Raw genomic sequence first — 25,222 nt, forward strand, 5'->3', positions numbered from 1 at the left:
TATCAGCAGCTGGGTTTGAACACTAGCTCGCTGGTGAATAGCTAGAGACTGTGGGTAAAACTGTTAAGGATTTTTAGGTCCTATATTTCCATAAGATTAATGGCACATTGACTATATCTTCTCTAAGTTTGTCCTTTAAACCTTGGGTCCCTATTTTAGACTATTCATTTACTTAAGGGTAGCTGCAGTGAACTGACCACCCACTCATGTAATTTACAGATGCTTAGCCAAGTGGTAGATGGCATTAAACTCTTTTCTGTGGTTTCCTGGGTGCCCTAGGTAGAATGCTGCTGTGTACACTATAGTTGTGATGCAGTAAGTTGCAGGGCATCTTTGTAAAATTTAACAAACATGCTCACGCACAAACGTGCGTGCACGTGCACACACACACACAGACTCTTGAGGTGTCATATGGGATCACACCTCAAGAGATCAGCTGCTCCTCGTTCTAAGGTATTTAATGCATGGACAATAGACTTAAGATGAATATCAGTCTGTATTCTATAGCACCTGAGACCTTGACTCCACTATGACAAGTCTGACTCAATAAGTACAATCAGGAAATTGCCTGTAAGGTTTCTTTGATAACCACATTTTATTAGTGACCTAGTATATCTGTCTTTTAAATATAGGATTCAAGCTGACAATCTGTGCCTAAATGTCAAAAGTGCAGTCCTTGATAAAGTACCACTAGACTGAAGAGATTAAACAGGCCTGCAATCTCAGAGGCGATTACAGAGGGCTATCTGTACCAGCCATCTGTACCACTACTCTTCCAACTCCTGAGACAGCTGCTTACAGACACTGATGCTGAGGTGGTTGGGGGATGGTCAGCCATGGATTCCAAGCTACGCAGCGGTAGGCTGAGTAATAGAATCAAGCCTGACTGGTCCCAAAGATAGCGCATCTTCCTTCTTCCCCTGATTGCCTCCCACATGAGAAAGATAGCGTGTGCAACCACTTTTTCTATGCCAGGTACTGTGCTAAGCAGTAAGCCTGTGAGGTTAGTACTGCTTCAAGGCCACCATTTTGATTTTAATGCCTAGCCTCTCATTTTCTCTGGCCCTGCTAATAAAGGCTCAGATTCATGAAGCTCTACAGAGTTAGGATGGTTCTGGAATAACTACAGGCAAAACAGGGTAAGGAGCAAAAGAGAAAGCCTTGAGGTCGTTAAGGGAGGAGGACAATAGAGGGTTTAGCATATCAGAACCAGGGTCCCCTGTTAATGTTCTGGGACACAGGAGGCATTGCAGCATCCTAACTTGGGGAGCCGCACTGACCAGTTCATTTCCTTGGTAGAAGTCTGGAGGTGTATGTCTCTTTGCCACATGAGCTGTGGAGTTAGGCTGACCCATGCATGAACAGAGCCATCGACACCCTAGGGGAGATTTGGTGTCACTGTGTAGAAACCGCCTTCAAGCCCAGGTCTGCTGTGGCAGTTTCCGGCTAGCTGTGTAAAGCAAAACTGAAGCTAAGAGCGGCTAAGGATCTCTTTGTGGTATAACAAGTGTTCCAATGTGCTTGCCACAGAACCCAGGAAATTTTAGACAGGGATCGTGGTGGGTGTGGTAGGCCAGCTCAGAATCCATCCTAACTTCCGGAAACGCACAATCCAGAAAACTAAAAGTCATTGTTTTCAGACTCCATGTTCTAGAGTCTGAAGTGTGGCTCAGGCTGTGCTGCTTATCCATGCTTCCAGAACCAGCTGGACTCTGAACCAAGCTAAGAGGCACAACAGGTGCATCCAATACAGGAGGAAAAGCGGAAGACATGACCATATTAAAATGAGGAGAGGGATTGGTCAAAAAACTAGGACAGGGCAGGAAGAGGCAGTGCACATCTGTAAAAGCAGAATTAGGGAGACTGAGGCAAGAGGATCAGGAGTTCAAGGCCAGCCTGGTCTATTTGACGATTGACAGGTTGTCCGGGGCTCTGTAATGAGACCCCATTTCAAACAGACGCATGAACGCACAATATGTTAAGTTGCACACGTGCAGCATGGGAGCGTGTGCTTGTGCTTCAAGCTAGTCAGGGGGCGGAGACAGGAGAACTGCCTGAGGCCAAGTTCAGCAGTGAACCTCACGAGGACAACTGAACAGCAGAGAGGCCCTGTCTCTGCAAACCTCACCAGGACAGCCTGGATAACAGAGTGACCTTGTCTTAAATTTTTAAAAAAAAATGTTTAGGCCTAAGAATGTTTAAAGCTAAGTATGGTGGTGCGTGACTTTTGTCATACCACGTTGGAAGTTGAGACAGGAGGAGTGGAGTCCAAGGTCATCTTTGGCTACCTAGAGAGTTCAAATACACCCTGGGATACAAGATCTAGTCTTTAAAAAAAAAAAAAAAAAATTATTTAAGGCTTAAAAGCCTCTGCCAAGGGTACTGGTTTTTTTGCTTTAAAAGCTGTGTGAGATTAGATCTCAGGAAGTCCTTAATAGCACTATGATTCCAAAATTATAAAATGTCAAATAACAAGTTCAAATATTTCCCCATTAACTTATTTCAACAATATCAAAAATTGCAAATGTTCAAGTGTCAATTACGATCCTAAGCTTAGAGATGCAATGATGAATAAAGCATTGCTTTGTCCTTTGAAGGAACAAGTATATAAACATTTTTTTTCCTGTGATAAAGTTAACAGAACATTAGCTTACATTAAAATCCATGTGAATGCAAATGCCAGTGGGGAGATATGTCTGCAAAGGCAGGAAAACAATGCTGGGAGATTATGTCTGGTCTGGTTAGCACTTGAAAATATATTTGGCTAAACTAGAATTTATACTGGAAAGAACAGGCAGAATGGTTAAATGGGGGAAGTGGTGGAGAAACTACTGAGTTAAAGGGGGCAGAGGTTTTAACTAGATAACTGAAGGTGCCTTCCACGTCTAATACCCCCATTTGCTCATGGCTGGCTCTGCAGGAGAAGTGAGTCTGTAACTGTCTTCATTAGGGTTATCGTTGCTGTGATGAAACACCATGACTAAAGCAAGTTGGGGAGGAAAGGGCTTGTCTGGCTGACACGTCCACAGCGCTGTTCATCTTCAAAGTCAGTCAAGACAGGCACTCAACAAGCAGGGCAGGAACCTAGAGGCAGGAGCTGATGCCATGGAGGGGTGCTGCTTACTGGCTTGTTCCTTATGGCTCACTCAGCCTTTCTTATAGAACCCAGGACCACCAGCCCAGGGTGGGACCACACAGAATGGGTTGGGTCTTCCCCTTGTCAACCACTGATTGAGAAAATGCCCTACAGATGGATCTGATGGAGGCATCTTCTCAATTGAGGGTCCTTCCTTTCAGATAACTCTAGTTTGTGTCAAGTTGACATAAAACTAGGCAGTACAGCATGTTCAATCCTCCGGTCAGAGGAGCCAATTTCATTATTTCTCTATCAGGTCATCCATTTATACAGTACTGAATCTTTGCTCAGTGACACGATATGATAGATGATATTTTACTATACCAAGGAACAGTTACCACCAACCCCCAACTGAAACGAATGAGGCACAGAGTCTCCCTACCCTAACAGAAAAGACACGAGAACACACGTAGACAAGAAAGACTTCTACGAGAGGAAGGAACTCTAAAGCCAGGAACTAAGTCAGATCATACTTAATCCAAAGTAGCCCTGTGGAGTCCTTGAAAGCACCATGAAGGGCAATGCTGTCTCCAACACCCTTCAGTCTGGAAATGAGTCGCTGACCGCAGTTGCTGGCCAGGTAAAGCCGTAGCTCATGTTGCACAGGATATTTATGTTTAATGATGGAATTGGCCTTATATAGTGAGACTATTGCATTTTTAAGAGGCAAGAATGGAAGCTGGGGAGATGCCTCAGCAGTTAAGAACACAGGCTACTCTTCCAGAAGACGCAGGTTCAATTCCCAACACCCACATGGCAGCTCAGAGTTTCAGAGGATCTGATACCCTCACACAGACAAGCATGCAGAAAAAACTTCAATGCACAAAAAATAAAAAAAATAATAAATTTAAAAAATAATAATACATTTTAAACGAACTATAAACAAGAGGCAAGAAGGAAGAGACACATCAGGGAGTAGCAGATTGTCACTTCCTGTCTCACACCTCTCTAGACATGTTCATAGAATGGCACACCACACAAAATCACTTTCTGTCTTAAAACCATCCTTGTTCTGTGTGCGAGCACGTCCATCTCAGTTGCTATAAAAGCGCGTATGTTTCAGTGCTCCATGAACAAATAAAAAGCACGAGAGAAGTACTGCAATGCACATAAGGATTCATTTAACTGTCTTCGGGAAATTGAGGAAGAGGAGTACAAAGTGGAATGCTAAGGTGGGTCTTAAAGAGTGAACTGGCAGTCATCAGATAGACGATACAAATAAACAAACAACACCTAAAGAAAGAGCCAGAGCACCAAGATACAGGCGCATGAAAGAACAAGGCAGCCCAGGCAAACTGCAGGCTTTGCTGAGGCTTAGCGGGTACCGGGACTATAAGACAGAAACCTAGAGAGAAGGCAGAAGTCTAGTTCATCAGGGACCTAGGTCATCAAGGACCTGCCATTGCACTCTACACTTCCCGGTGGAAGTGGTCCCCAACTCAGTGGTTCTCAGAGTACACGGTTCCTTGGTCAGCTGCATCAGCATCTGTCAGAACCTTTGAGAAATGCCAGTTCTCAGGCCCCTCCCTAGAGCCTGAAACAGGATGGAGCCCAGGCCTCTCTCCCCTTTGAGCCCCTTCACTAGTTCTATTACCCACTGAGAACCTTCGCTTCGGAGGGAGAGGGCGCTGCCGAGGTGGGTTTGGCTTACGGGGTGGGGGAGGGGCAGGGTCTGGGTTAGGACAAACTCCAGAGGCCACATGCTGCCCACTCCAGTCCGCCGGCTGCCCTGAACTAACAATAAACGACACGGAGAGTAGGGGGACCCAGAAAGGGGTGACACTGAAGAGTTGAGTGGACAGATTTTTCACAAAACACAGTTTTTAATCATACAACAGAAAAGCCTTCGGTTTGTGCCTCAGACCCAGACCAGTGCCTGCAGACTGTGCCTCTTCGGACTTAATTTTCTCATTTTGACGGGGTCGTTTTCTAAATGTTCTAGAACAGATTGGCCTGAAGGTGGTGAGAGCTTTGTGGCACTAGTCATCCATGTGCGAAAAATATTTTCACAGAAAAAGCAAGTGCATGAAAATATTTTTTACCACAATAAATTGCTGGTTCCACATTTCTCTGAAAAGAAGGGAGAGGAGACAAAAAAATAAAAATAAAAGCCTGTGAATAATTAGTGCTGTGCTTAAGCTGCCAGCGCAGCACCACTGAAACCTACCGGTGCCAAATTATTTAGCTGAACAGTATTTAAATGAAAAACTAATGACGAGGTTAATTTAATGCATGTCCATCTCTGCTCCAACTGTCTCTACTAATTGGGCTCCAAAGCTGTATTTCAAACACGAGTCCTCATCAGCGAATAAAAACCATCTGACGACTTGAATACAACAAGTCGGTTACCAATAACAACTTATTCTAACTTTTATTGACATTTTAGATGCTGAACTGTAAATTGTTTACCAGGCACGCAACAGTGAGATACAAGGAATGACGTGCCACATGAGCTGCACGGAGGAAGATCCCTGGTTAGCAAAATGAGTTCCAGCAGGTACCCCGAGTGCTGCACGTGAGCGCTCCAGGGTTTATCAAAACACCCAGAGGTATAAACACTGAACTAAACAGTCACCTAAGCTCCATGAACAGGCCTTTGAAAACCCATCTCTTGAGTACTTAAATTTTGGCAACAGAAGACCCAAGACCTCCATCTCAGCCCACTCATCTCTCAGATTTATATCCTTTCCTCATCCCCATCCCCCAACATATAACTCTTCCATAAAGCTGCAAGAAATTATAATAGTTTACAGATTTAAAAAAAAAAGTGTGGAGAATCAGGCCAAAAAAAGTTATGGTAAAATTCCAAAAGTGCATGGCTAAGCAGGGTCTGGCAAACATATGGCATACCTATCCTTGCAAGGAGGGTATAGAACAGGCCACTCCTTCAGCTTCTGCAAACCATAAATGTCACAAACATGTGAAACCACCCACAGAGGACCAACCTAAATCTATGTGGGCTCATCTACTCCATCCCACAACAGTCACTGAGCACAAAACAAAACCAAAGGGAAAAATGTTTTCGCACTACAGCACAGAAGAAAGCCTAATGAGCAAACACTTGTCCATAAAGAGTTGACAGAAAGAAAAGAAAGAAAGAAAGAAAAAAAAAAGAACTTCCAGACACCAAATGAAAACAATATCTGAATGTGAACTTGGCTTGCGAAGAAACGGAATGAAGTTATGAAAGCTAAGATTTGGGAAGTGCCACCATCATTTATAACGAAGGCGACTGTCCTGGATTTCCCTCATCAAAAACAACATGGGGCAGGCTACCAGCCACCCAGCTCTGGATCCTCCGGGTCCCAAGGGTGTGATGGTGTAATGGGAGGAAGTCACAAGGGAGCCAAAGGCTGATCCACGGGCCCATTTTTGCCCTGGGCATGTTCCTGCAAAGGTGGGGTGGGGTCTCGGAAGGCTCAGGAGCCTACGTGTTGACCTGTGACCCTGAGATATTTAGCTCTCTTCTCGGGCTGACGTTGTGGCTGTGTGGAATGTGATAAGGAGGTGGGAGGAGATGGAAGGAAGTGGGAGGATAGATTAGGAGGATTTTACATGGAACGTGCAGAAATGAGCAAGAGATGATTCTTAAAGAGTTCAGGGCATGCAGAAGAGACCTGGCTTGCAGATATACTGTGTTGATTCTAAGCTGAAATAAACAGGGAAGGAGAAATTGACATCTTTTTCATCTGGGTAACTCCAGCCTTCCACCATAGTAGGCAGGTATATGATAGATTAGATAGACAGACAGACAGGTAAATAGATGAAAAATACTCTTTTTTGTTGTTGCTGTTGTTTGGTATGTTTGGTTTTTGTTTTTATTTTTTGTTTTGTTTTGGTTTTCAAGACAGGGTTTCTCAGTGTAGCCCTGGATGTTCTGGAACTCACTTTGTAGACCAGGCTGGCCTCGAACTCACAGAGACCTTCTGCCTCTGCCTCTGGAGTGCTGGCATTACAGGTGTGCGCCACCATCCCCCAGCTAAATTCTTTTTATACAACAAGAATGTGGAATAAGATCCATCCCACATCCATCAATATGATAGTTTTCTAATATTGATCATAGGAATCATTTAAGGGAAAATTTTACAGGAAAAAAAATTTCTCTTCCTCTTCACTCCTTCCTCTCTTCTGACACATTCCCAGCCTCCACCTGACCACCCCACATTCCCAGCCTCCACCTGACCACCCCACATTCCCAGCCTCCACCTGACCACCCCACCTTCCCAGCCTCCACCTGACCACCCCACATTCCCAGCCTCCACCTGACCACCCCACCTTCCCAGCCTCCACCTGACCACCCCACATTCCCAGCCTCCACCTGACCACCCCACCTTCCCAGCCTCCACCTGACCACCCCACCTTCCCAGCCTCCACCTGACCACCCCACCTTCCCAGCCTCCACCTGACCACCCCACATTCCAACCTTCCCAGCCTCCACCGACCACCCCACATCCCAGCCTCCACCTGACCACCCCACATTCCCAGCCTCCACCTGACCACCCCACATTCCCAGCCTCCACCTGACCACCCCACATTCCCAGCCTCCACCTGACCACCCCACATTCCCAGCCTCCACCTGACCACCCCACATTCCCAGCCTCCACCTGACCACCCCCTAGTTCATGAAGGTTTACTGCTTTCCAAGCCAGCCATCTTATTGTTTGAAAACTAGACTCTTGTGCATGGGGCCCTGGCCTCCTTCGAGAGTCACGGGATGCTAACGCACTTTCCTTGGTTAGATCCTTTGGTCTTTGGAAGGGCTACCCCCTTCAGCCCCTGCCACCTAGCCTCAAGCCAGGTTCAACACTCACATTCTCTCCAGCCTTTCTCATCTGACATGCTTTCCTGAGTTTTCACCGGCTGAGTCTCCGTGAGACTGGCTTGGCAAAGCAACTCTTAACATATGGGACCAGGCTCGCAAACACAATGTTCCAAATGTGGTCTACAGTCCAGCCTTTTCCAAAAAACATCGAGTGCCTTCTATGGTCCAGACTAATATTTTTCTTGATCTGAACTATCCCTCAGTTAATGCACCCTAGAAACACATTCGTGTTGTTTGCTTTACTTTGTTTAATTATCAGAGTAAGGCCGAGACGTCAGCCTGTTAGCCAAACGACCTGTTTATGTTCTGTGGTTTGTTCTACAGTGAGACACTCGAGGCTTTCTGGGCCATGTGGCCTTCGGTGGACCTTGTCATTCACTAGCTAAGTGACCTTACATTGGAAAAACATTTGTTCTCTTATGATTTCTCATCCAAGTTTCTAATAAAAATAATTTTTAAAAGGCAAAACCAATGACAGATTTGTGTGGCATGGGACAAAGGTCTCCAGACAGACCCTGACCCAAAATTCAGCTGAGGAGACTGCCTCATGTATTTCAGGGATGGAAGATGAGTCCGTGACATGAAGGGAAAAGTAAACTCTAATATGTCACACACACATGACCTCACTCTGTAGCAATCTTGTAAGCTGCACTAGTTTTGGATTTCAGAGAAAAGTGAAAAATAAAAGGTCAAGCACACATAAAAGGTTGTGGCATTTCTACACATCAGGAGTAGTGAGGGGAGGGGCCAGAATCAATGGCGGGCCCCATGACACTCCTTCCTAACCGTTGCAGAGTGAGAGCCAAGCAGAGTACGCAGAGCGCTTATGCCTTGGTGGACACAGAAGTGTAACACAAGTTCTGTGAAGGCGCTGTGGGCGGAAAGACTAAACTGAGGTCACACTGCAAGGTCTTAAACTCCACCCTAAGGGAATGTGTCGTTCAACCTGTGGGCTGCTAAGAATCAGCCCTACTGATATTAATTAGTGAACCCGTTGAAATATTTAAAATTTAATTCACAGATAATGATGAGGGCTTTGGATGCAAATAAAGTATTATCAGCAGTTACATGTATGAAGGGCATTGTTTCAGATGGAGTGAGCAAGGCCTTACTGAACAGAAGTGATATAAGTTAAGGAGAAACATGTCACAAAAGTCTCAAAGAAGAGCACTCCAGGACAGACATCCTTGATGTCTTGGTCAGGGTTACCATGGCTGTCATGAAACACCACAACCTAAGCAATCTGGGGAGGAAAGGCTTATTAGGCTTACACATCCAGAACCACAGTCCGCTGAGGTGAGAACTCAAACTGGGCAGGAAGCTGGAAGCAGGAGATGATGCAGATGGAAGGATGCTGCTTGCTTGCTTGCTTTGCTTTGCTTTGCTTTGCTTGCTTGCTTGCTTTGCTTTGCTTTGCTTTGCTTGCTTGCTTTGCTTGCTTGCCTGCCTTGGCTTACTCAGCCTGTTTGTTTGTTTGTTTGTTTGTCTGTTTTTCAGAACCCAGGACAAGCCCAGGGACAGCCCCACCCACCATAGGCTGGGCCCTCCCCCATTGATCATTAATTAGGAAAATGTCCTACGGGTGTGCCTGCAGCTGAATCTTCCTTAATTAAGGTTCCCTTGTGTTGAGTTGGCATAAAACTACCTAGTGCACTTGGCATATTAATTTTTAAGAAACACAAGGGCTGGTTAAGTTGGAAAAGAATAAGAGCGAGAAAGAGAGAGGAGATGCGATTCAGGAGGTGGAAGGACTAAGTCAGGAAGGCGTTTGAGTTTTGTTCCTGATGTTATGGTAAGCCGCAGAGCAGAAAGAAACATGATTCAATTTGTTGTTTTAATACTTTATTGAAATCATAATACACTATATTTACAGGTACCTAAAACACCAGTACCTGATCCAAAACGAGAGAGCTTGGTTTGGCAGGCTTGTAATTTTTATCTAAGTGCTCAGAAACCAAACATTACTAATCTGATCTAGAGCCCAGCCAGGCCCTTGCCTTGAGAATCCATCATTCCTTCTCCTTTCTGCCCTCAAATTCTTTTTGAAAATCTGTGACAGCTTTTTCCTTTTGTGGTGTGAAGAATTGGTAATTGACAGGTTGACTAGAAGTGGTACACATGTGCAAACAGAGCTAGAGAAAGGAAGAAGGCTGGAAGTGGAACGGCAGAAGAAATTAGAGAGAAGGAACAGAGCCAGGGAGGTCTCTGCACTGGATCCAGCAAGGGTTGACGCATGCGTGCGTGGTGAAAAGCACAGCCCCATAGGGAGCTCCAAAGACTTCACACTGCTGCTTGACCTAAGGCCTAAAAGAAAACATACAAACTGGGAATGTCGATTTTGATTGGATGGTGGGATTATGGCTTAATTTCCCCATAAATTTTATGAATTTCTCTCTCCTCTCTCTCTCCTCTCTCCTCCTCCTCCTCCTCCTCCTCCTTCTTCTTCTCTCTCTCTCCTCCCTCTCTCCCCGCCCTCTCTCCTTCTCTCTCCTGTCTCCCCTCTGCCCCTCTCCTCTCCCCTCCCCTCTCCCCTTTCTCTCTTTAAAGACAGGGTCTGAAACAATGTAACTCAGGCTGCCCTCAAACTTAAGTCAATCCTCCTGCCTCCCCTTTCCAAGAAGCTGAGATTACGGACACCAGTCATCATGCTCGCTTTGGTTTTCTGGCACTTTAATGTTGGCTTCTACAACTTAATACAAAGTTTCTGGACATAGCAGGGAACCCATTTACTTCCCTGGAGCAAAGCACCAAGATACTCTCAAATCTTAGCACCAAAACATAAATGCTGAGAGATCACAATTTAAGATTTAAAGTTGTTTTTTTCTTTGGTTGTTTGGGGGAAGGAAGGTTGTGAGGTGCTGGGGATTGAACCCAGGGCTAGGTGCATGCTAGGCAAATGCTCTGCCACTGAGCTATATCCTACCTGCACCTGTTTTTAAGGCATGGTCCCTGGTATCCTAGGCAGGCCCTGAACCTACAGTGCACCTCTGTGTATGTTAGGCAAGCACTATAGTAAGCTTGCTTCCTCATGTTTTACAGAATATGCTTCTTTGGGAAGGATGGAGATTTGAAGAGCCTGGGGTGGGGGAGACTATATAGCCTGGAAAAGCAGGCTATACAGTAATTCTTTGTTGCTACTGGAGGCTGTATAAGAGGAACAGGCAGTGAGATCTGGAAAGAGAGGCCAGGAGAACGCCAGAGGCCCATGGGAACAGCCCAGTGCTGCCTGGTCTACTTCTGGAAAGGGAAAGGGTGTCTGGGCAGCTCAGTCTAACTGTCCAGCTGGTTCCACTGTCCCTGGTTGTGTTAAATCAAGGAGGAAGCACAAAACTACTTTTTAAAAAAAATTTTAGGTTATAACTTTATTTTGCCCATAAATAGAGATGTTGGGAAACTGTCTTCATCAAATATTGATTCTTTTTCTCATAGACATTCTCATTTTTGTGCAATTTTTTTCCATTGGATATCATTTCTAGTTTTTTTTTTTTTTTTCATCTGTGCTTTTCTTGCAAATTCAAGAGAGCATGATGCTTAGGAACACTTTAAAGTGCGCAGACTCCAATCCTCTTTGGTAAAGAGAACTGTAGCAGCATAGAGGAGCCAGAGATGGACACAAGGCAGGAGGAAAACGAGGAACATCTGAAAAGCCTTTGTCTCTGCGCTCCTTTGCCACTGTTCAGCCTTTTACCCTCTTGCTTTTCTCATACGACACAGGCTACTTTGAAGATGTTTCTATTTTTTCTTCTATAGAATTCAGGTTTCTAACATTGGCTTTACAATATCGGAGCCATTCATTTATTCACTCCAGATTTCCTACATATATTCAGTAGGTACTGAGAATATCATGATTAGCCCAAATGCGCACAGCTACTACTCTCGTGTATTAGTCTGATGCAGAAAAATGAGTGTAACTCCAATAGCTGTACCATTGACTTCTGGTTACAAATCAAGGAGAGGGGAACAAGGAAAAGAGGGTAGTTTGTAAGACGCAGCGCTGTGTAAGAATATGCTGTATCCTTGCATGCATCATAACTTTCAGAATCATTTCACTGCTAGTAAGATAAAGAAAATTCACAAAACAAGCGCTCACACAGCGTCAGTCACTGGGACAGACCTTGCGCGAATGTGCCACTCAGTCTTTCCCCTTCAAAGGGCAGCGTGTGGCTGGCTCTAACGCTCTAACAATGCCCCTTCCTCACAGTTCGCAGTTCGCTCTTCACAATTGTTTGTGACTTCCCTATGTCCCAATTCTTTGCTGGTTAACAATTTTGTCTGGCTTGTTTGGTCTTGTTAAGACAGGGTGACTTCTGATCCCGCTGATACCACCTCCCGAATGCTGGCATTACAGGCATGCGCCACCTGTGCCTGGTCTGTGTGGTGCTGGGGATCTGGGTGAGCACTCTGTCAACTGAGCTATATCCGCAGCCCTTTCCTTGTAAAAATTTTAATAAAAAGGTTTTCATGCTTTTATGGGCCATACCAAGAACTTTCTTAACTAACTTCCTTTGGTGTGTCCTTCCTCACTGACTTTACCTCCATAGGACGACATAAACCATCTCGGGAGCATCACCTCATGCTTCCCAACTCTATTATCACTCACTCTATAATCACTGCTATTGGGCTGAAGCTCTATTACCTGGCACCCAGCTGTGTGTCCCGAGTCTTACTGCAGGCACAAACTCTAGTTGCCTTAAATACAAAGTCTACTTTAATATCTTCCCAGATAACAATAGTAGCCAGAGTTTAAAAAAAAAAAAAAAAAAGTTTCTTGAGATCTGGACATTGCCCTCGTCAGGCGGCTGGAAGTCTAATATGCTGCCAAACACAGAGGGCCAGGACTTCCCACAGGTGCCTTTTGATGCTCAGGGAAAGCCCAGGCATCTGCAGTAAGACTATTTCTAAGTAGGATTCAAACCCACATGTGTGACTATAAAGAGAGACAAATTGAGAAATTTTTCTTAATTGATCTTTATTTTTATTCATTTTTCTTCCTTCCTTCCGTTCTTCTGGTTTTGGTCAGGGTCTCATTCTTCTGGTTTTGTCAGGGTCTCATTCTTCTGGTTTTGGTCAGGGTCTCATTCGACGGCCCAGGCTGGTCTTCATTTTATGTCAGTTCTCCTGCCTCTGGCTTCCAAGTGCTGGGATTACAGGGTTAGAAGCGTGACTAACCATATCCACAGTTTACTTTAACTGACCTTTATTTTTTTATTATTTTATGTCTCGGTCACTGTGTAGTCCTGCCTAAGCAGAGATTTTCATCGTAGGCCAGGCTGGCTTCACACTCATAAAGACCTACCCCCTCTGCCTCCTGAGTGCCGGGATTAAAGTGTGCACCACCTTGCCCAGCCCTTTAGTTGATCTAAGAAAACAATGTATTTGATAAATATGTCTGAAAAGATAGTCCAGTGGTTAAACCGCGTTGTTTTGGGGCTGGTGAAGTGGCTCTGTAAAGGTGCCTGCCGCTCAAGTCTGACCACCTGAGTTCCACTCAGTTCCATACAAGGTGGAAAGAGAAAACTGACTCTATGACATTGTCCTCTGAGCTCATACGCACTCACACGTGCATGCACACACACAAATGCATATACACATACTCACACTCACGCACACTAAGAATTTTTAGCTATGTTGCTTTAATAATGTATCCAATAGAACATCATAATGCACTCACAGGAAGGCTTAAGAACTCATTAAAGTAATCCACAAGGAAGTCGTCTGTTGCCAAACAATTTTCCTGCAAAGACACAAAAACATATTATGGCCATGTTATAAAGCATGCCTTTACTGCTGTGACTTACATCTTTGAGGCTTTTTATGTCAGATACACACTGACCCCTCACTATACACCTCACACATCTCTGGGATGGACAGGAAAGTGGACTATAGCATGAGCTGAGCACTCAGGAGGCACAGAGCTGAGAGAGCAAGGCTGGCCTCAGATATGTAATGAGTTCAAAGTAAACTAAACAACCTGAGACCTTGCCTCAACCACTACCACCCTCAAAAAGAAGAAAATAGAGTAGGCTATTCTCCCAGAAGACCTTGCTACTGCGGCTAGCAAATAAAGGATGTAGCACGGCATGTAAGGGAACTAGCAACAAATACAAACTAATGCACCACATACGTTTCCCAGGCGTTAAAAATATGTACTTCATAGAAATAGAGGTAGAAGGTCGACAAGATGGCTGAACAGGTAAAAAGCTTTTCACAAAAACCTGACAGCCTAGATTCAATCCCCCTAACTCTTGTGAAGGTAGAGAGCACAGATTCGATAGAGTTGTCCTCTGACTTCCACATGTGCACACACACACACACACACACAGAGAGAGAGAGAGAGAGAGAGAGAAATTAATTATAATAACAATAAATACAAACTTAAAGTAAATAAAAACAAAGGCAGACTTGTTAAAAAAAAACAGTAGCAAGTGTTAGGAGTTAAGAAAAAATTAAGGATGTGAAATTCATTGCTGCTCGGTTGAAACAACTGGCTAAGCATAGTATTCAGTTTCTTCCCTGTATGCCTGAGACTCAGCTTTCAGGATATGGATCCTGCTTGATTTTGGACACTGGCACTCTCGCCAGTACATGTGTTCTGAGCACAGATTGTATACATTTTTTTCTGTAACTGTCTTATCCACCAACATAGTCACTTTTAAAATTGGCAAAATCAAACCACCACTGCCAAGAAGAAAACTGCCCTCCCCATCATAAAACACCTTATTTTATTAGTCATTGTTTCCACTGGGTCAAGAGCACATCATGGCTCACTCGGCTGAAAAGTACATGTGGTTATTTTATTGCTCATAATTATATTTCAATTTTGCAAATCTAACACGAAAGTTGAAACATGACACAATGCTATTATTTCCATATGGCTGATAATTTTCTTTTTATTACTAGCCAATTTTTAAAAATGAGTCAAGTAGCAGCTGGAGAGATAGCTCAGTTGGTAAAAGGGCTTGCTGTGTGAGCATTCGGACTTGACTTCAGTGCCCAGCGCTCACACAGGAAGCCGGTGCACACTTGCAATACCAACTCTGGGGAGGCGGAGACAGGAGCATCTCTGGTCAGTCTACTCAGCCTACTCAGCAAACAACCCGTCAGAGGAGGAGGAGGGGAGAAGGTAGCGTTGAGGAGGAGGGGAAGAGGAGGAAGCAAAAAGAAAAAGCAAAGAACAGTGGGTAGGCCCCGGAGGAGCAACACCCAGGGTTGATCTCTGGTCTACACTCACATGCATGTACACCAAGAGAAGGGGAGGAAGAAGAAGAAAAAGGAGGAAGAGAAGGAGGAAGAGGAGGAGGAGGAGGAGGAGGAAGTCCTATACAGAAAGTATAGATTTGTTTTGGTAACTTTAGGTAACTGCAGGGTCTTTTGAGAATTATAAATAGCTCTAGAGTTCAAGATTCATACCAAGTAAGTTATTAGAAATATCAACTAATCAACACGGGGTTTAGTCTGCTAAGACTTCAAGTGATTAAAAGATGAACCAAGGGTTCAATGAATGTGCCACCTCTGGAGTACTGCCCTAGCAGCATGGGCTCAGAGCTCCCATCACAGGGGTCTACTACGCCGACACCATTGGAGAAAGCTGTCCGTGTCTGGTTCCCATTGCTATACTAAAGACCGTGACCGAAAGCAACCAGAGAGAAGAGGGCTTACTTTATCTGATAGTTTACAGTGCATCATGAAGAGAAGGCAGGGCAGGAACTCGGAGCAGGAACCTGGTGGCAGGAGCTGACGCAGAGGCGATGGATGGGTGCTGCTTACTGGCTTGTTCTGTCTTGCTCAGCCTGATTTCTCATAGCACCTGGGGCCACCAGCCAAGGGATGGCACCGTAAGCAGTTAGCTGGGCCTTCCCTCATCAGTTAAGATGGGGGACAGCGGTGGGGCAATGTCCCACAGGCTTGCTTACAGGCCAATCCAATGCTGGTATTTTCCCAACTGAGGTCCTCTCTTCTGATTCTAAGCTAGCCAGAAAAATACCTTTTCGGATTTTCAATCTTCTGACCTTATTTAGTAAAGCACCAAGTTAACTCCTAAGAAACACACCCCAACGCAGTCAATAATCTTGAGCGTCAGCCAGGTAGAAGGCATTTGTGTTACAATAAAAGTAGCCAAACTTGGGTGGTGGTGGGAAATCCTAAATAAAATAATACTTTAAAGCAACAACTATGTCTTTCAGGTGAAATTTATTTTGTTAAATTCTGTAAGTAATTTTTTTAAAGTAACCAAATTTTACAATACTAAGCCACATGGTCATGAATCCATGATTGGGAAAATGTACATTTTATATTAATTTTTAAAATTAATATGACTGTGCTATATTAAAAAACATTAATAATAGCTGGGTATACAATTTCTAGCTCCTTTTTCTATAATATGCATTTCATTTTCATTGTTAGTTGATTTCCACTTAGCTCTATGCATTGCAGTGAGCCTGGTGGACCAATAATTAGAGTAGCCTCAGATTTACAAACTCACTCTAGACCTGTGCTTCCTCAACCTTCCTAACTGCGACCCTTTAATACATTTCCTCATGTTTGGTGACCCCCCAACCATAAAATTATGTTTGTTGCTACTTCATAAACAAATTTTGCCGTTATGAACTGTAACGTAAATCTCTGTGTTTCCCGATGGTCTTAGGTGACCCAGTTCTAATAGGTCACCACGGTGTGTGATGAAGCCACCTGCTTTGTCTTTGTTTTCACAATCCATCTCAGACATGAACGTCCCTGAAATACGCTAAGAGTGAACCACTAGGAAAGAAACCAAAGGACACACACTGCAGTCTCAGTTCTCAGTGTTAAACTCCACGGTTATCAGGAGGCAGAGGCAGGGGAATCACTACGAGTTCGAGGCCAGCCTGGTCTACAAAGCCAGTCCAGGACAGGCAGGGCTAAGCAGAGAAACCCTGTCTCAAAAAACAAACAAACAAACAAACATCCACTTCTTCACGTTTCTAAGCATCTTCTCTTGACTGCTGACTCCACTTTGCTGGGGACTGAGTGTTCTGGGGACACTGGTGTCCCTTTTACTCCATGGTGAATTGGCACTGTGGCACTGTCACATGCTCAAGTTTGTACACAGAGACAGCCATAGAAACGGAAAGTATTGTTCAAATGCATCTAAATCAGTATTTCTTTTGTGAGGTCACATCTTAGCCTTTTTTGCTATTAAGTACTGATAATTAGGTTGATTTGGAGCAGCTGTGACATGTCACGTGTAGACTGCACGTGCTACCTTGTCTGGTCCCATGGCATTTCAGCAGGGAGTGCATTTCCCACCACAGTTCACGGTCCTAGGACTGAACACAGACTCCTGTGCATGGTGGCGGTGAGAATTCCACCATAAAGCTCCATCTCCAGCGCGCTAAACCAATCAAAACCTGAGAAGCTATTTACTTCCAAAGCCCTTGAATTATAAAGAAAAAGAAAAGAAAAAAAAAAAAAAAAAAAGAAGCCCTAGTCTTTAATCTGGTATAGTAGCTCTGCTTTTCTCAATTTCCACAATCCAATGACTTGGACATTTTTTAATGAGTCAAATTCCCTAACTCAGGTTGGTATCTTCCAAATCACCAGCAAACTGTTGATGGTTAGAGGAATAGTCAACAAGAAAACTGAGTTATACACAGTGTCTCCATTACGTCATTCTCAGGACCTCCCTTAACACCCACCGCTCAGGAAGCCAGCTTCCAGTTTGCTGCAGGTGTGCCTCCTGTGAAAGTGAAGCCAGCCTGTCCAGCTTTGGTCCAAACTCCCCAGATTTCTCACAGAAGGCGCGATGGACCAAGTAGTTAATGCACACTTGCTGTTGGTGGTGGAAGTAATTGTGTTACTTTCTCTGCATGAACTGTCGTTCATCACAACTCATTCTTTTTTTTTTTTTTTTAACGTGGTGTGTGCAGGTGAGAGGACAGCTTTCAGGTGTGAGTTCTCTGACCACGTAGGTCCTGGGGATCAAATTCGTGCTGTCAGTGTCCGCCTCAAGCGCCGGGACCTCATCACAGTCCCTTCCTTCCCACCGCTGTTTAATCTCAAATCATACCCAGTAGACTTTAATCTGTTAAACCCCGATATCCAAGGCTTCTCCCTGGAAAAAGTCCTTCCAGCCTGATATTCTAATTTAAAATAGACAGTGGCCGTCACTTTCTCCTCTTCCCTATGTGGGGGATGTGGTGATGTCTCTAAACCTCACAATTAACAGATAAATGTAACTGCTTATAAATGTCTCCTGCTTCGCTTAGTGTCTGTTTGCTTTTTATTGTTGCGATAAAACCCTGATCCAAACCAACTTAGGGAGGAAAGGCTTCGTTTCCGTTTACAGCTCTCAGGTCCATCCCAGCATACTGGCTGTGAGGACTACTGGCAGGAGTCCAAGCCAGGAACTTGGAGGCAGGAACCGAGGCCGAGGCCAGGGCAGACCACTGCCAATGCACCTCTTTTCTTGCTCAGTTTGCTTTCTCATACACCCTAGAATCACCTGCCCAGGGGCAGCACGCACTGGCCTAGGCTCTTCCACAACTGTTGTAACTCAAGAAAATGCCCCCAGCGTGTCTACAGGCTGATCTGATGGGGCACTTGCACAACTGACGTTGCCTCTTCCCAGATGACTGTAGCTTGTGTCAAACTGAAATAATAATAATAAAATCAGCCAGCAGTTATCTCGCAGTCAGAAGGGATGCAGCTTTTAGAACTTGTGACAGATAATGTGTGGCCCCAGCACATGCCATGGTCATTGACTACATTAATTAGGGAACTTCTAATAGTTCCTGCAATTCCAAAAAACATCAGAGAATCGATCCCTATTCTGAATACAAGCCTCTATCGGGATGGGTGATCTCCAAGGAGCAGCACTCTGGGACTTTTTTTTTTTTTTTTTTTTAAGAATTTCCTATGTAAATCCTGTATTTATTTTATTCCTAACCTCCCTCTCCCCTGGACTGTCCCCTGTGTTCCCCTACTCATGACAAAGTCATGGCCACTTGTTCAAGTGTTGTTATTACAACATTCATTACAACACAGAGAGATACACAGCTGTTTGGAACTCGATGACCTCTCAGGGGCTCACACCTGGGGAAACTGGTTCTCCCCTCTCAGCGACCATTGACATTTTCCCCCATTCATGTTGCCATGTCAACTGGTGCTGTCATTGTACAGGCCTTGTTTAGGCTACCATATTGCTGAGATTGGGTTCAGCTTCCCCAGCTGGGCCTAGGAGACACTATCCCAGCTGCCTTAGTTACTTTCCTGTTGCTGTGCTAAGACACCATAACAGGAACTGCTATCAAAGAGATGGTCTGGAAGCCCTGACCCTCCCCCTCCTAAGTGCTGTGTCTCAGGTATGTGCCGCCCCACCTCGGTAAAGCTCCTTTTAACTTGATAAAAGAAAAGAGTTTATTGGGACCTACAGCTTTAGATGGTGAGTCCAGGACAACCATGACAAAGAAAGAGCACAGTGGCAGGCAGGCATGGCAGTGCCCAGCAGTAGCCGAGCACTCTTACGGACAAGCACAAGGCACAGAGAGAGCTGCTTGGGAATGGTGTGGCCTTTTGAAACCTCAAAGCCAACCCCGAGCGACACATCTCCTCCATAATCTTTCCCAGTTAGTCCACACCAGTTGGGGACCAAGTTCTCAAACAGATGAGCCTACAGGTGTCATTCTCATTCAACCGTCAACGGCTGCTTTGGTCCTCAAGCTCTTTTGTGTTTTTAACACGGGGCCTAATGTAATCGCAGCTGACATCAAACTCCATATGTAGCTGAGATGACCCTGAGGTCCTGACCCTTGACCTCCCAGGTGCCACCCCACATGGCTAGAGTCCCTTTTCATTCTCTCTTAATTTTTTAAAGCAAATTTAACTTCTTTTCTTAAATATTTTGTTTTATCTTATTTTATTTATGTAACTGCTTCTCTGCATATGTATCTGTGTATCACTGAAGAGCCAGAAGAGAGCACCGGCGTCCTTAGAACTGTGGTCTGCCCTGTGCGCTGGAGAACCGACCTTGTCCCTCTGGAAGATCAACCAGTGCTCTTTAACTTCTGAGGCGTCTTTCCAGCCCCATGCTGGCTTTTAAAGCTAATGAAACTATGGGTTTTATGTATAAGAAAACCTACAACAACAGCAAAATACACACACACATACACACACACACACACACACACACACGCTACAAACGACAGGAGCTGAAGAGCAGTTTGCTCTTGCAGAGGACCCAAGTTTAGTGCCCTGCATCTACATCCCCAGGCTCAAACCATTTGTCATTCCAGCTCCAGGAAATCTAATTCTCTCCTTCCAGCCTCTGAGGGCACTTGCAGCACACACACACACACACACACACACACACACACACACACACACACACACACACACACTTTTGAAACTTATTTGCACAGTTGTAGACAAATTATTCTTTAAATGTTAAGATTTTTATTTAAAAAGCTTTTTCCTATTGCAAAAATTATTTAAAAGCATACAAGAGGGAAAAAATCAGAGTGCTTAAAAAGTATTTAAGGGCTGGGTGTGGTGGCGCATGCAGAAGGATCTTTATGAGTTCAAGGCCAGCTTGCTCTACAAAGAGAGCTCCAGGACAGCCAAGACTACACAGAGAAACCCTGTCTCGAAAAACTGAATAAATAAATAAACGTATTTAAAACTTGGGTACTTAAATCCTTAAATACTCTATCTTACTCCCATAAATGTGACTCCATGCGTACACTGCATGTTACAAATCCCAGTGTGCCATAAGACAGTCCGAACTCATGCCTTTTGCATCGTTTACATAAATGAAAATATGCTCCACAAAGAACATAAAAACATGTTAAGTTTGTGTACTAGTTTTCACCAAAGCTCAGCCAAACACAAAATGCTAAGCTAGGTGTGGCAGCATGCACCTGCAGTCTCAGCACGTGGGAGACAGAAGCTGGGACATAAGGAGCCCAATGTCACCCTCACTTACATAGACTTAGAGGCCGACCGAGACCACCTGACAGTCCATCTCAAGTATCAAAGTAAATAAATGAAAAATGATCCACTGAACCAAATTAACCATCTAAGTAGCACAGTTCTATATATTGGGCCTTGGGAAATGCAAAGGTGTGCCAAGACATTTCTAGCCTACAATTTGTTAAGAAAGATCAAAGTCTATACATAAGTAACTGGGCATGACACTCAATCCTATAACCAGCACGTGAGGGGTAGAGGCAGAAGGACCAGCCCATTATATACCAAGTCCAAGGACAGTCCAGTCTACAGAGAGTTCCAGGCTAGCCCGGTCCATATAGCAAGCCCCTGCCCCAAGACAAGCCTCTCACCTAAAACAGAAGATTAAATATTTACCACTATCCCTTGCAGACAAGTGGTTGACTCCAAACAAGCTACTCTGTGCTTTGAAAAGTGAAGACCCCACATAACGGTGTAGATTTGGATTACCAACTGAGAAACTATGAAGAAAGGGATTATAAACATAAGAACACCATAACACCATCTCTTAAATGAAGTAGAAAGTTACTTGTCTGTGCAACCACAAGTGGATTCCTGGCCGCTACCATGATCACATATTTCCAGATCCTCAAGACACCTCACGATACAAGGTAGTTGCTGCGGCTCCAGCATCACGTCCTTGCTCCAGGGAGCGAGAGGAAGAGCTGGCTTACTCTTCCCTTCTGGACTCACATGAACTTTAGAATCTCAATAATCCAGCTTCCAATAACAAGCCTGGGAAGAAGAGGCCAGTTACCTGACCACTGGAAACATCAACATCCTGGGGTAGGGCCCGGCACTCCCACTTCCAGCCTCTCAGTCACATGGCAGCACTTAGCTAACTGCTGGAGAGGCAGGAAAGCTAGGCTTTATTCTGGATAGCAAAGTAGCTAGAATCTGTAACGGAAAGGGAGAAAACGTGGCTTGGGGTTTTCTAAGAATATGTCATTTGTTGATGTGACCGCTACCATCACACGTTGGAGAAGCGAGGCCAAACGTGTTCAAGTCGGGTGAGTTAATTTAAGGAGTAGCCAGCACTTGGTAGAGCATGTGAGTCTGGGGATCTGGTCACTAACGGGTCTCCACGGTGAAGCTGTCCAAGCGCCAAGGCGGTCTGCACAATGCTGGGTTTGGGAAGGCTTCGTGGGGATGAGCTAGGCCCGAAGGAATGTGCCAGATGGTGAAACGGGTGGGGAAGGGCAACCCAGTCAGAACTGACAGCGAAGGCAGGAGGCAGACAGGACAGCGTGGTGCAGCAGAAGGCATGTGGAAGTGCTTTGCAAACCCAAAACAGGGTGGACGTAATATGTGTCACAGCGAACGGGTGGGGCGGCCAGATTAAAGGAAGACTGAGTGGCGCTAGGGGCTCCTAGATAAGTGGCCTCCGAGTTAGCTAACTTCTGTGACCTTTGACTTCCTTGTCTATGAAACGTGGGAAACGGCTGCCACCTCATAGGTTGTCATGAGGTTCAATATTAACCTGTGGTCGACACTCGAGAATGCTACTAATCAAGGTGCTTACAGTGGGGCAATATGGCGATTTTGGAAATCGGAGCGCCACAGTGGGAATCCAGAGGCACACAATCCAGGGCAGCCCATGCACAGCAGAAGTTTGCATGCTATGCCTTAGACAAAGAAAAAAAAAAAAAAAAAAAAAAAAAAAAACCACAGTTGAGAGAAGCAATGTTGACTCGTATCAGTCAGGAAATACAGAATTGGAGGCCGGAGAGTGGAGGTAAGGGATCTGTAGAGGTGACACAGGGACATCAAGATGGTAGAGACACCTGATAGCTCGCTGGAGACGCTGGAGCATCACAAGTGGTGTCTGGACCCAGGTGGGGTGCACGCGTCTGCGATCCATCCAGCGCTGGGGAGGCTGAGGCAGCTGGATACGAAGTTTGACGGTCTCCTCATAGAACAAGTTCCAGGTCAGCACAGGCTTTGCAGAGAAGCCCTGAGCAGATGTGGTATATGGACTTGGAATTCCCAAGAGATGGCAGTGGGTAAAGCTACAGGGGCAAAAGGAGCTCACCCACAAGCTCCTGGGGAGCAGCATCTCAAAGGTCCATAGTTTCACAGGAGCGGGAAGACAGAAGACGGAAAGACCACGGGTGCCATCAAAGCAGAGGGAAGCGGGAAGAGGTAGGAGAATCTTCCAGCACAATTGCTCACATGTTAAATGGTATACTGCTAAGTGCTCTTAACACACCTCCTCGGCTGGACATCCGAGAAAAGGAGGAGCTAGCTCAGAAGTCCTGCTGCTCTGAGCACTTCAGGTTTAATGCCGGACTACCTTAAATTTCCACTAGCTGGGGCTTTGTCAGTATGATGAGCACTTCTGACCTGCTGTGTGTGCCTGTTTGTTGGTGTGCATAGACCCCCATTGGATTGGCTGGAGTTTCTCTCTTGTCCTCCTCCCCCTCCCGCACCCCTCCTCCGCCCTTCCTCCAGGATCCGCTGACTTAGCCTTCTCGCTTCTCTTAGCCCCTGCTGAACAGTCTTTCTTGAGACTCAGCCCCAGCATTTAGGGCCATGCTTTGAACACACAGGCAGTCATGCGTGTTGAATGGAAAACCACTTGTAAGCAGGATCCTCAGCCATCTGTAGATAACAGAAGTGACCAGAGCTCTCACCTCCTCCGACCTTGCTAGGGAGAAGCGGACAGACCCCGGAGCAAGACCCTCATGTATGTAGGAGGCTTTACGGAATACCCTCTAGGGACAGCATTCTCCCAAATGATGCACGTGTTTGGCAAATGTTTAGTGTGCTCAATTCCTCCATAGGTCTGACCTGAGAACAATGTATAGAAAAATTTAAACAATTATAAATGGGCCACTGTTTTGATGTTGGATTTGGGGGTTTGGTTGGTTGGTTGGTTTCAGGCTGTTTGTGGTTGCTATTGTATTTGTTTGTTGGTCGGTTGGGTATTTTTAAGACAGGGTCTCTTTTGCCCTATAAGTCTGGTTGGCCTTAAACTCACAGAGATCTGCCTGCCTCTGCCTCCTGAAAGCTATCATGGTGATGGTGGCGTGTGTGCATGCGTGCGTGTGTGTGTGTGTGTGTGTGTGTGTGTGTGTGTGTGTGTGTGTTGGGGGGCACCCTGAGCCCCAAGTCCTCCTGACCCATCTCTAATGCTGGGATTATTAATGTAAGCCTCGTTTCCCTTTTCTTAGTGACATCTGCTAACGTTTACTGCAACCAGGGACTGCCCGGCACATCACAACAAAACCATGGAAATAAAGCCTGCCCCTGGCGGGGACACCTAGTGTGTGGAGCCATGACATGAGGTCTTTTACAGTGGCTAACATCTCCCTACATACAAATCAGCCATCGAGAATGTAACAAGGCCTGTCTGCTGCTCTCGCCTCTGGGTTAACTGAAATGGCAAAAAGCAAAGGCACGCCGCTTCTAGATCTACTCTTTTCTATTAAAACAAAAGCCAAGGGGAAAACACCAAGTAGCCCCTGCAAATCGTACTTACAAATTCTTCTTCTGTAACGTCTGGCGGCTCTGAAACAACATAAAACGTTTCATTTTTGCACTCAGATCTGACTTGCGCATATCCTCCTACTGCCTAAGCCGGGTGAGCTCAATAAAATGTTCATTATCCGCACGTGGATTGGATTTTAAATTCAAGGTGGAGGTGGGGAAAAAAGGCCCCTGGATTCTAGCTTGGGACCCACTGTGCCCCCTGGAGCTAACCCCAGCAGAGAAGGGAGAATTTAGCAAGGTAGAGCAGCACTCTGTGGGGCCTCTCTGGGGGTTCCTATAAATGTGAGGGTGGGGCAGGGAGCAGAAGCGCAGGGTGAGATGCTGGGAGCGGGGAGAGGGTAGCGCAGGGGCGCTGCAGCGGGGGCACCGGGTCCCACCTACCCGCCAAGAGCCGCTTCTTGGGCATGCCGTCGGTGGTAGGGCTGTCCTGGGAGCAAAGGGCTCCCCCACCCCTGCGGCGCGGCCCGCTCCCGCGCCGTCCGGTGTTGCCATGGAGCAGGACAATGCAGAGGCGCCTGGGCCGGGGTGGGGAGGTGGGGTTGGGGGGTGGGGAGCGGCCGTTACTGTGGAGACCGCTGGGGCCAGACGCCCGTGGCTAAAGGTAATACCCCTGGCTCCGCATTAGGGCCGCTGAGTTTTCATAAATTCTGACCATTAAAAATTACCCAAACTGGGGACCACAAATTAAGATTACCCTGTAATGTGTGTTCAGGGAAAAGGTTAGGAAAAGAGAGCTCTGCGCCATGGTACAAATGTGTAACCCCAGGAGTTGAGGGGTGGAAGCAGGAGAA

At 45.6% G+C, this 25,222-nt stretch overlaps 1 protein-coding gene across 1 annotated transcript in view; it reads right to left on the minus strand.

Moving 5' to 3' along the window:
• The window catches only part of Rgs22 (regulator of G protein signaling 22), a 112,691-nt gene extending 87,768 nt beyond the window's left edge, over positions 1–24,923 (minus strand). The window contains exons 1-3 of the mRNA XM_051160504.1: positions 24,813–24,923; positions 24,421–24,513; positions 13,630–13,692 (exon numbers count right to left, since the gene is read on the minus strand). Of these exons, the coding sequence (XP_051016461.1) occupies positions 13,630–13,692; positions 24,421–24,513; positions 24,813–24,923 (267 nt within the window). The remainder of the gene's footprint in view (positions 1–13,629; positions 13,693–24,420; positions 24,514–24,812) is intronic.
• Positions 24,924–25,222: the final 299 nt, after the last annotated feature.

This window comes from Acomys russatus, chromosome 17 (genome assembly GCF_903995435.1).
Source record: "Acomys russatus chromosome 17, mAcoRus1.1, whole genome shotgun sequence".
Classification (NCBI taxonomy): Eukaryota; Metazoa; Chordata; class Mammalia; order Rodentia; family Muridae; genus Acomys; species Acomys russatus.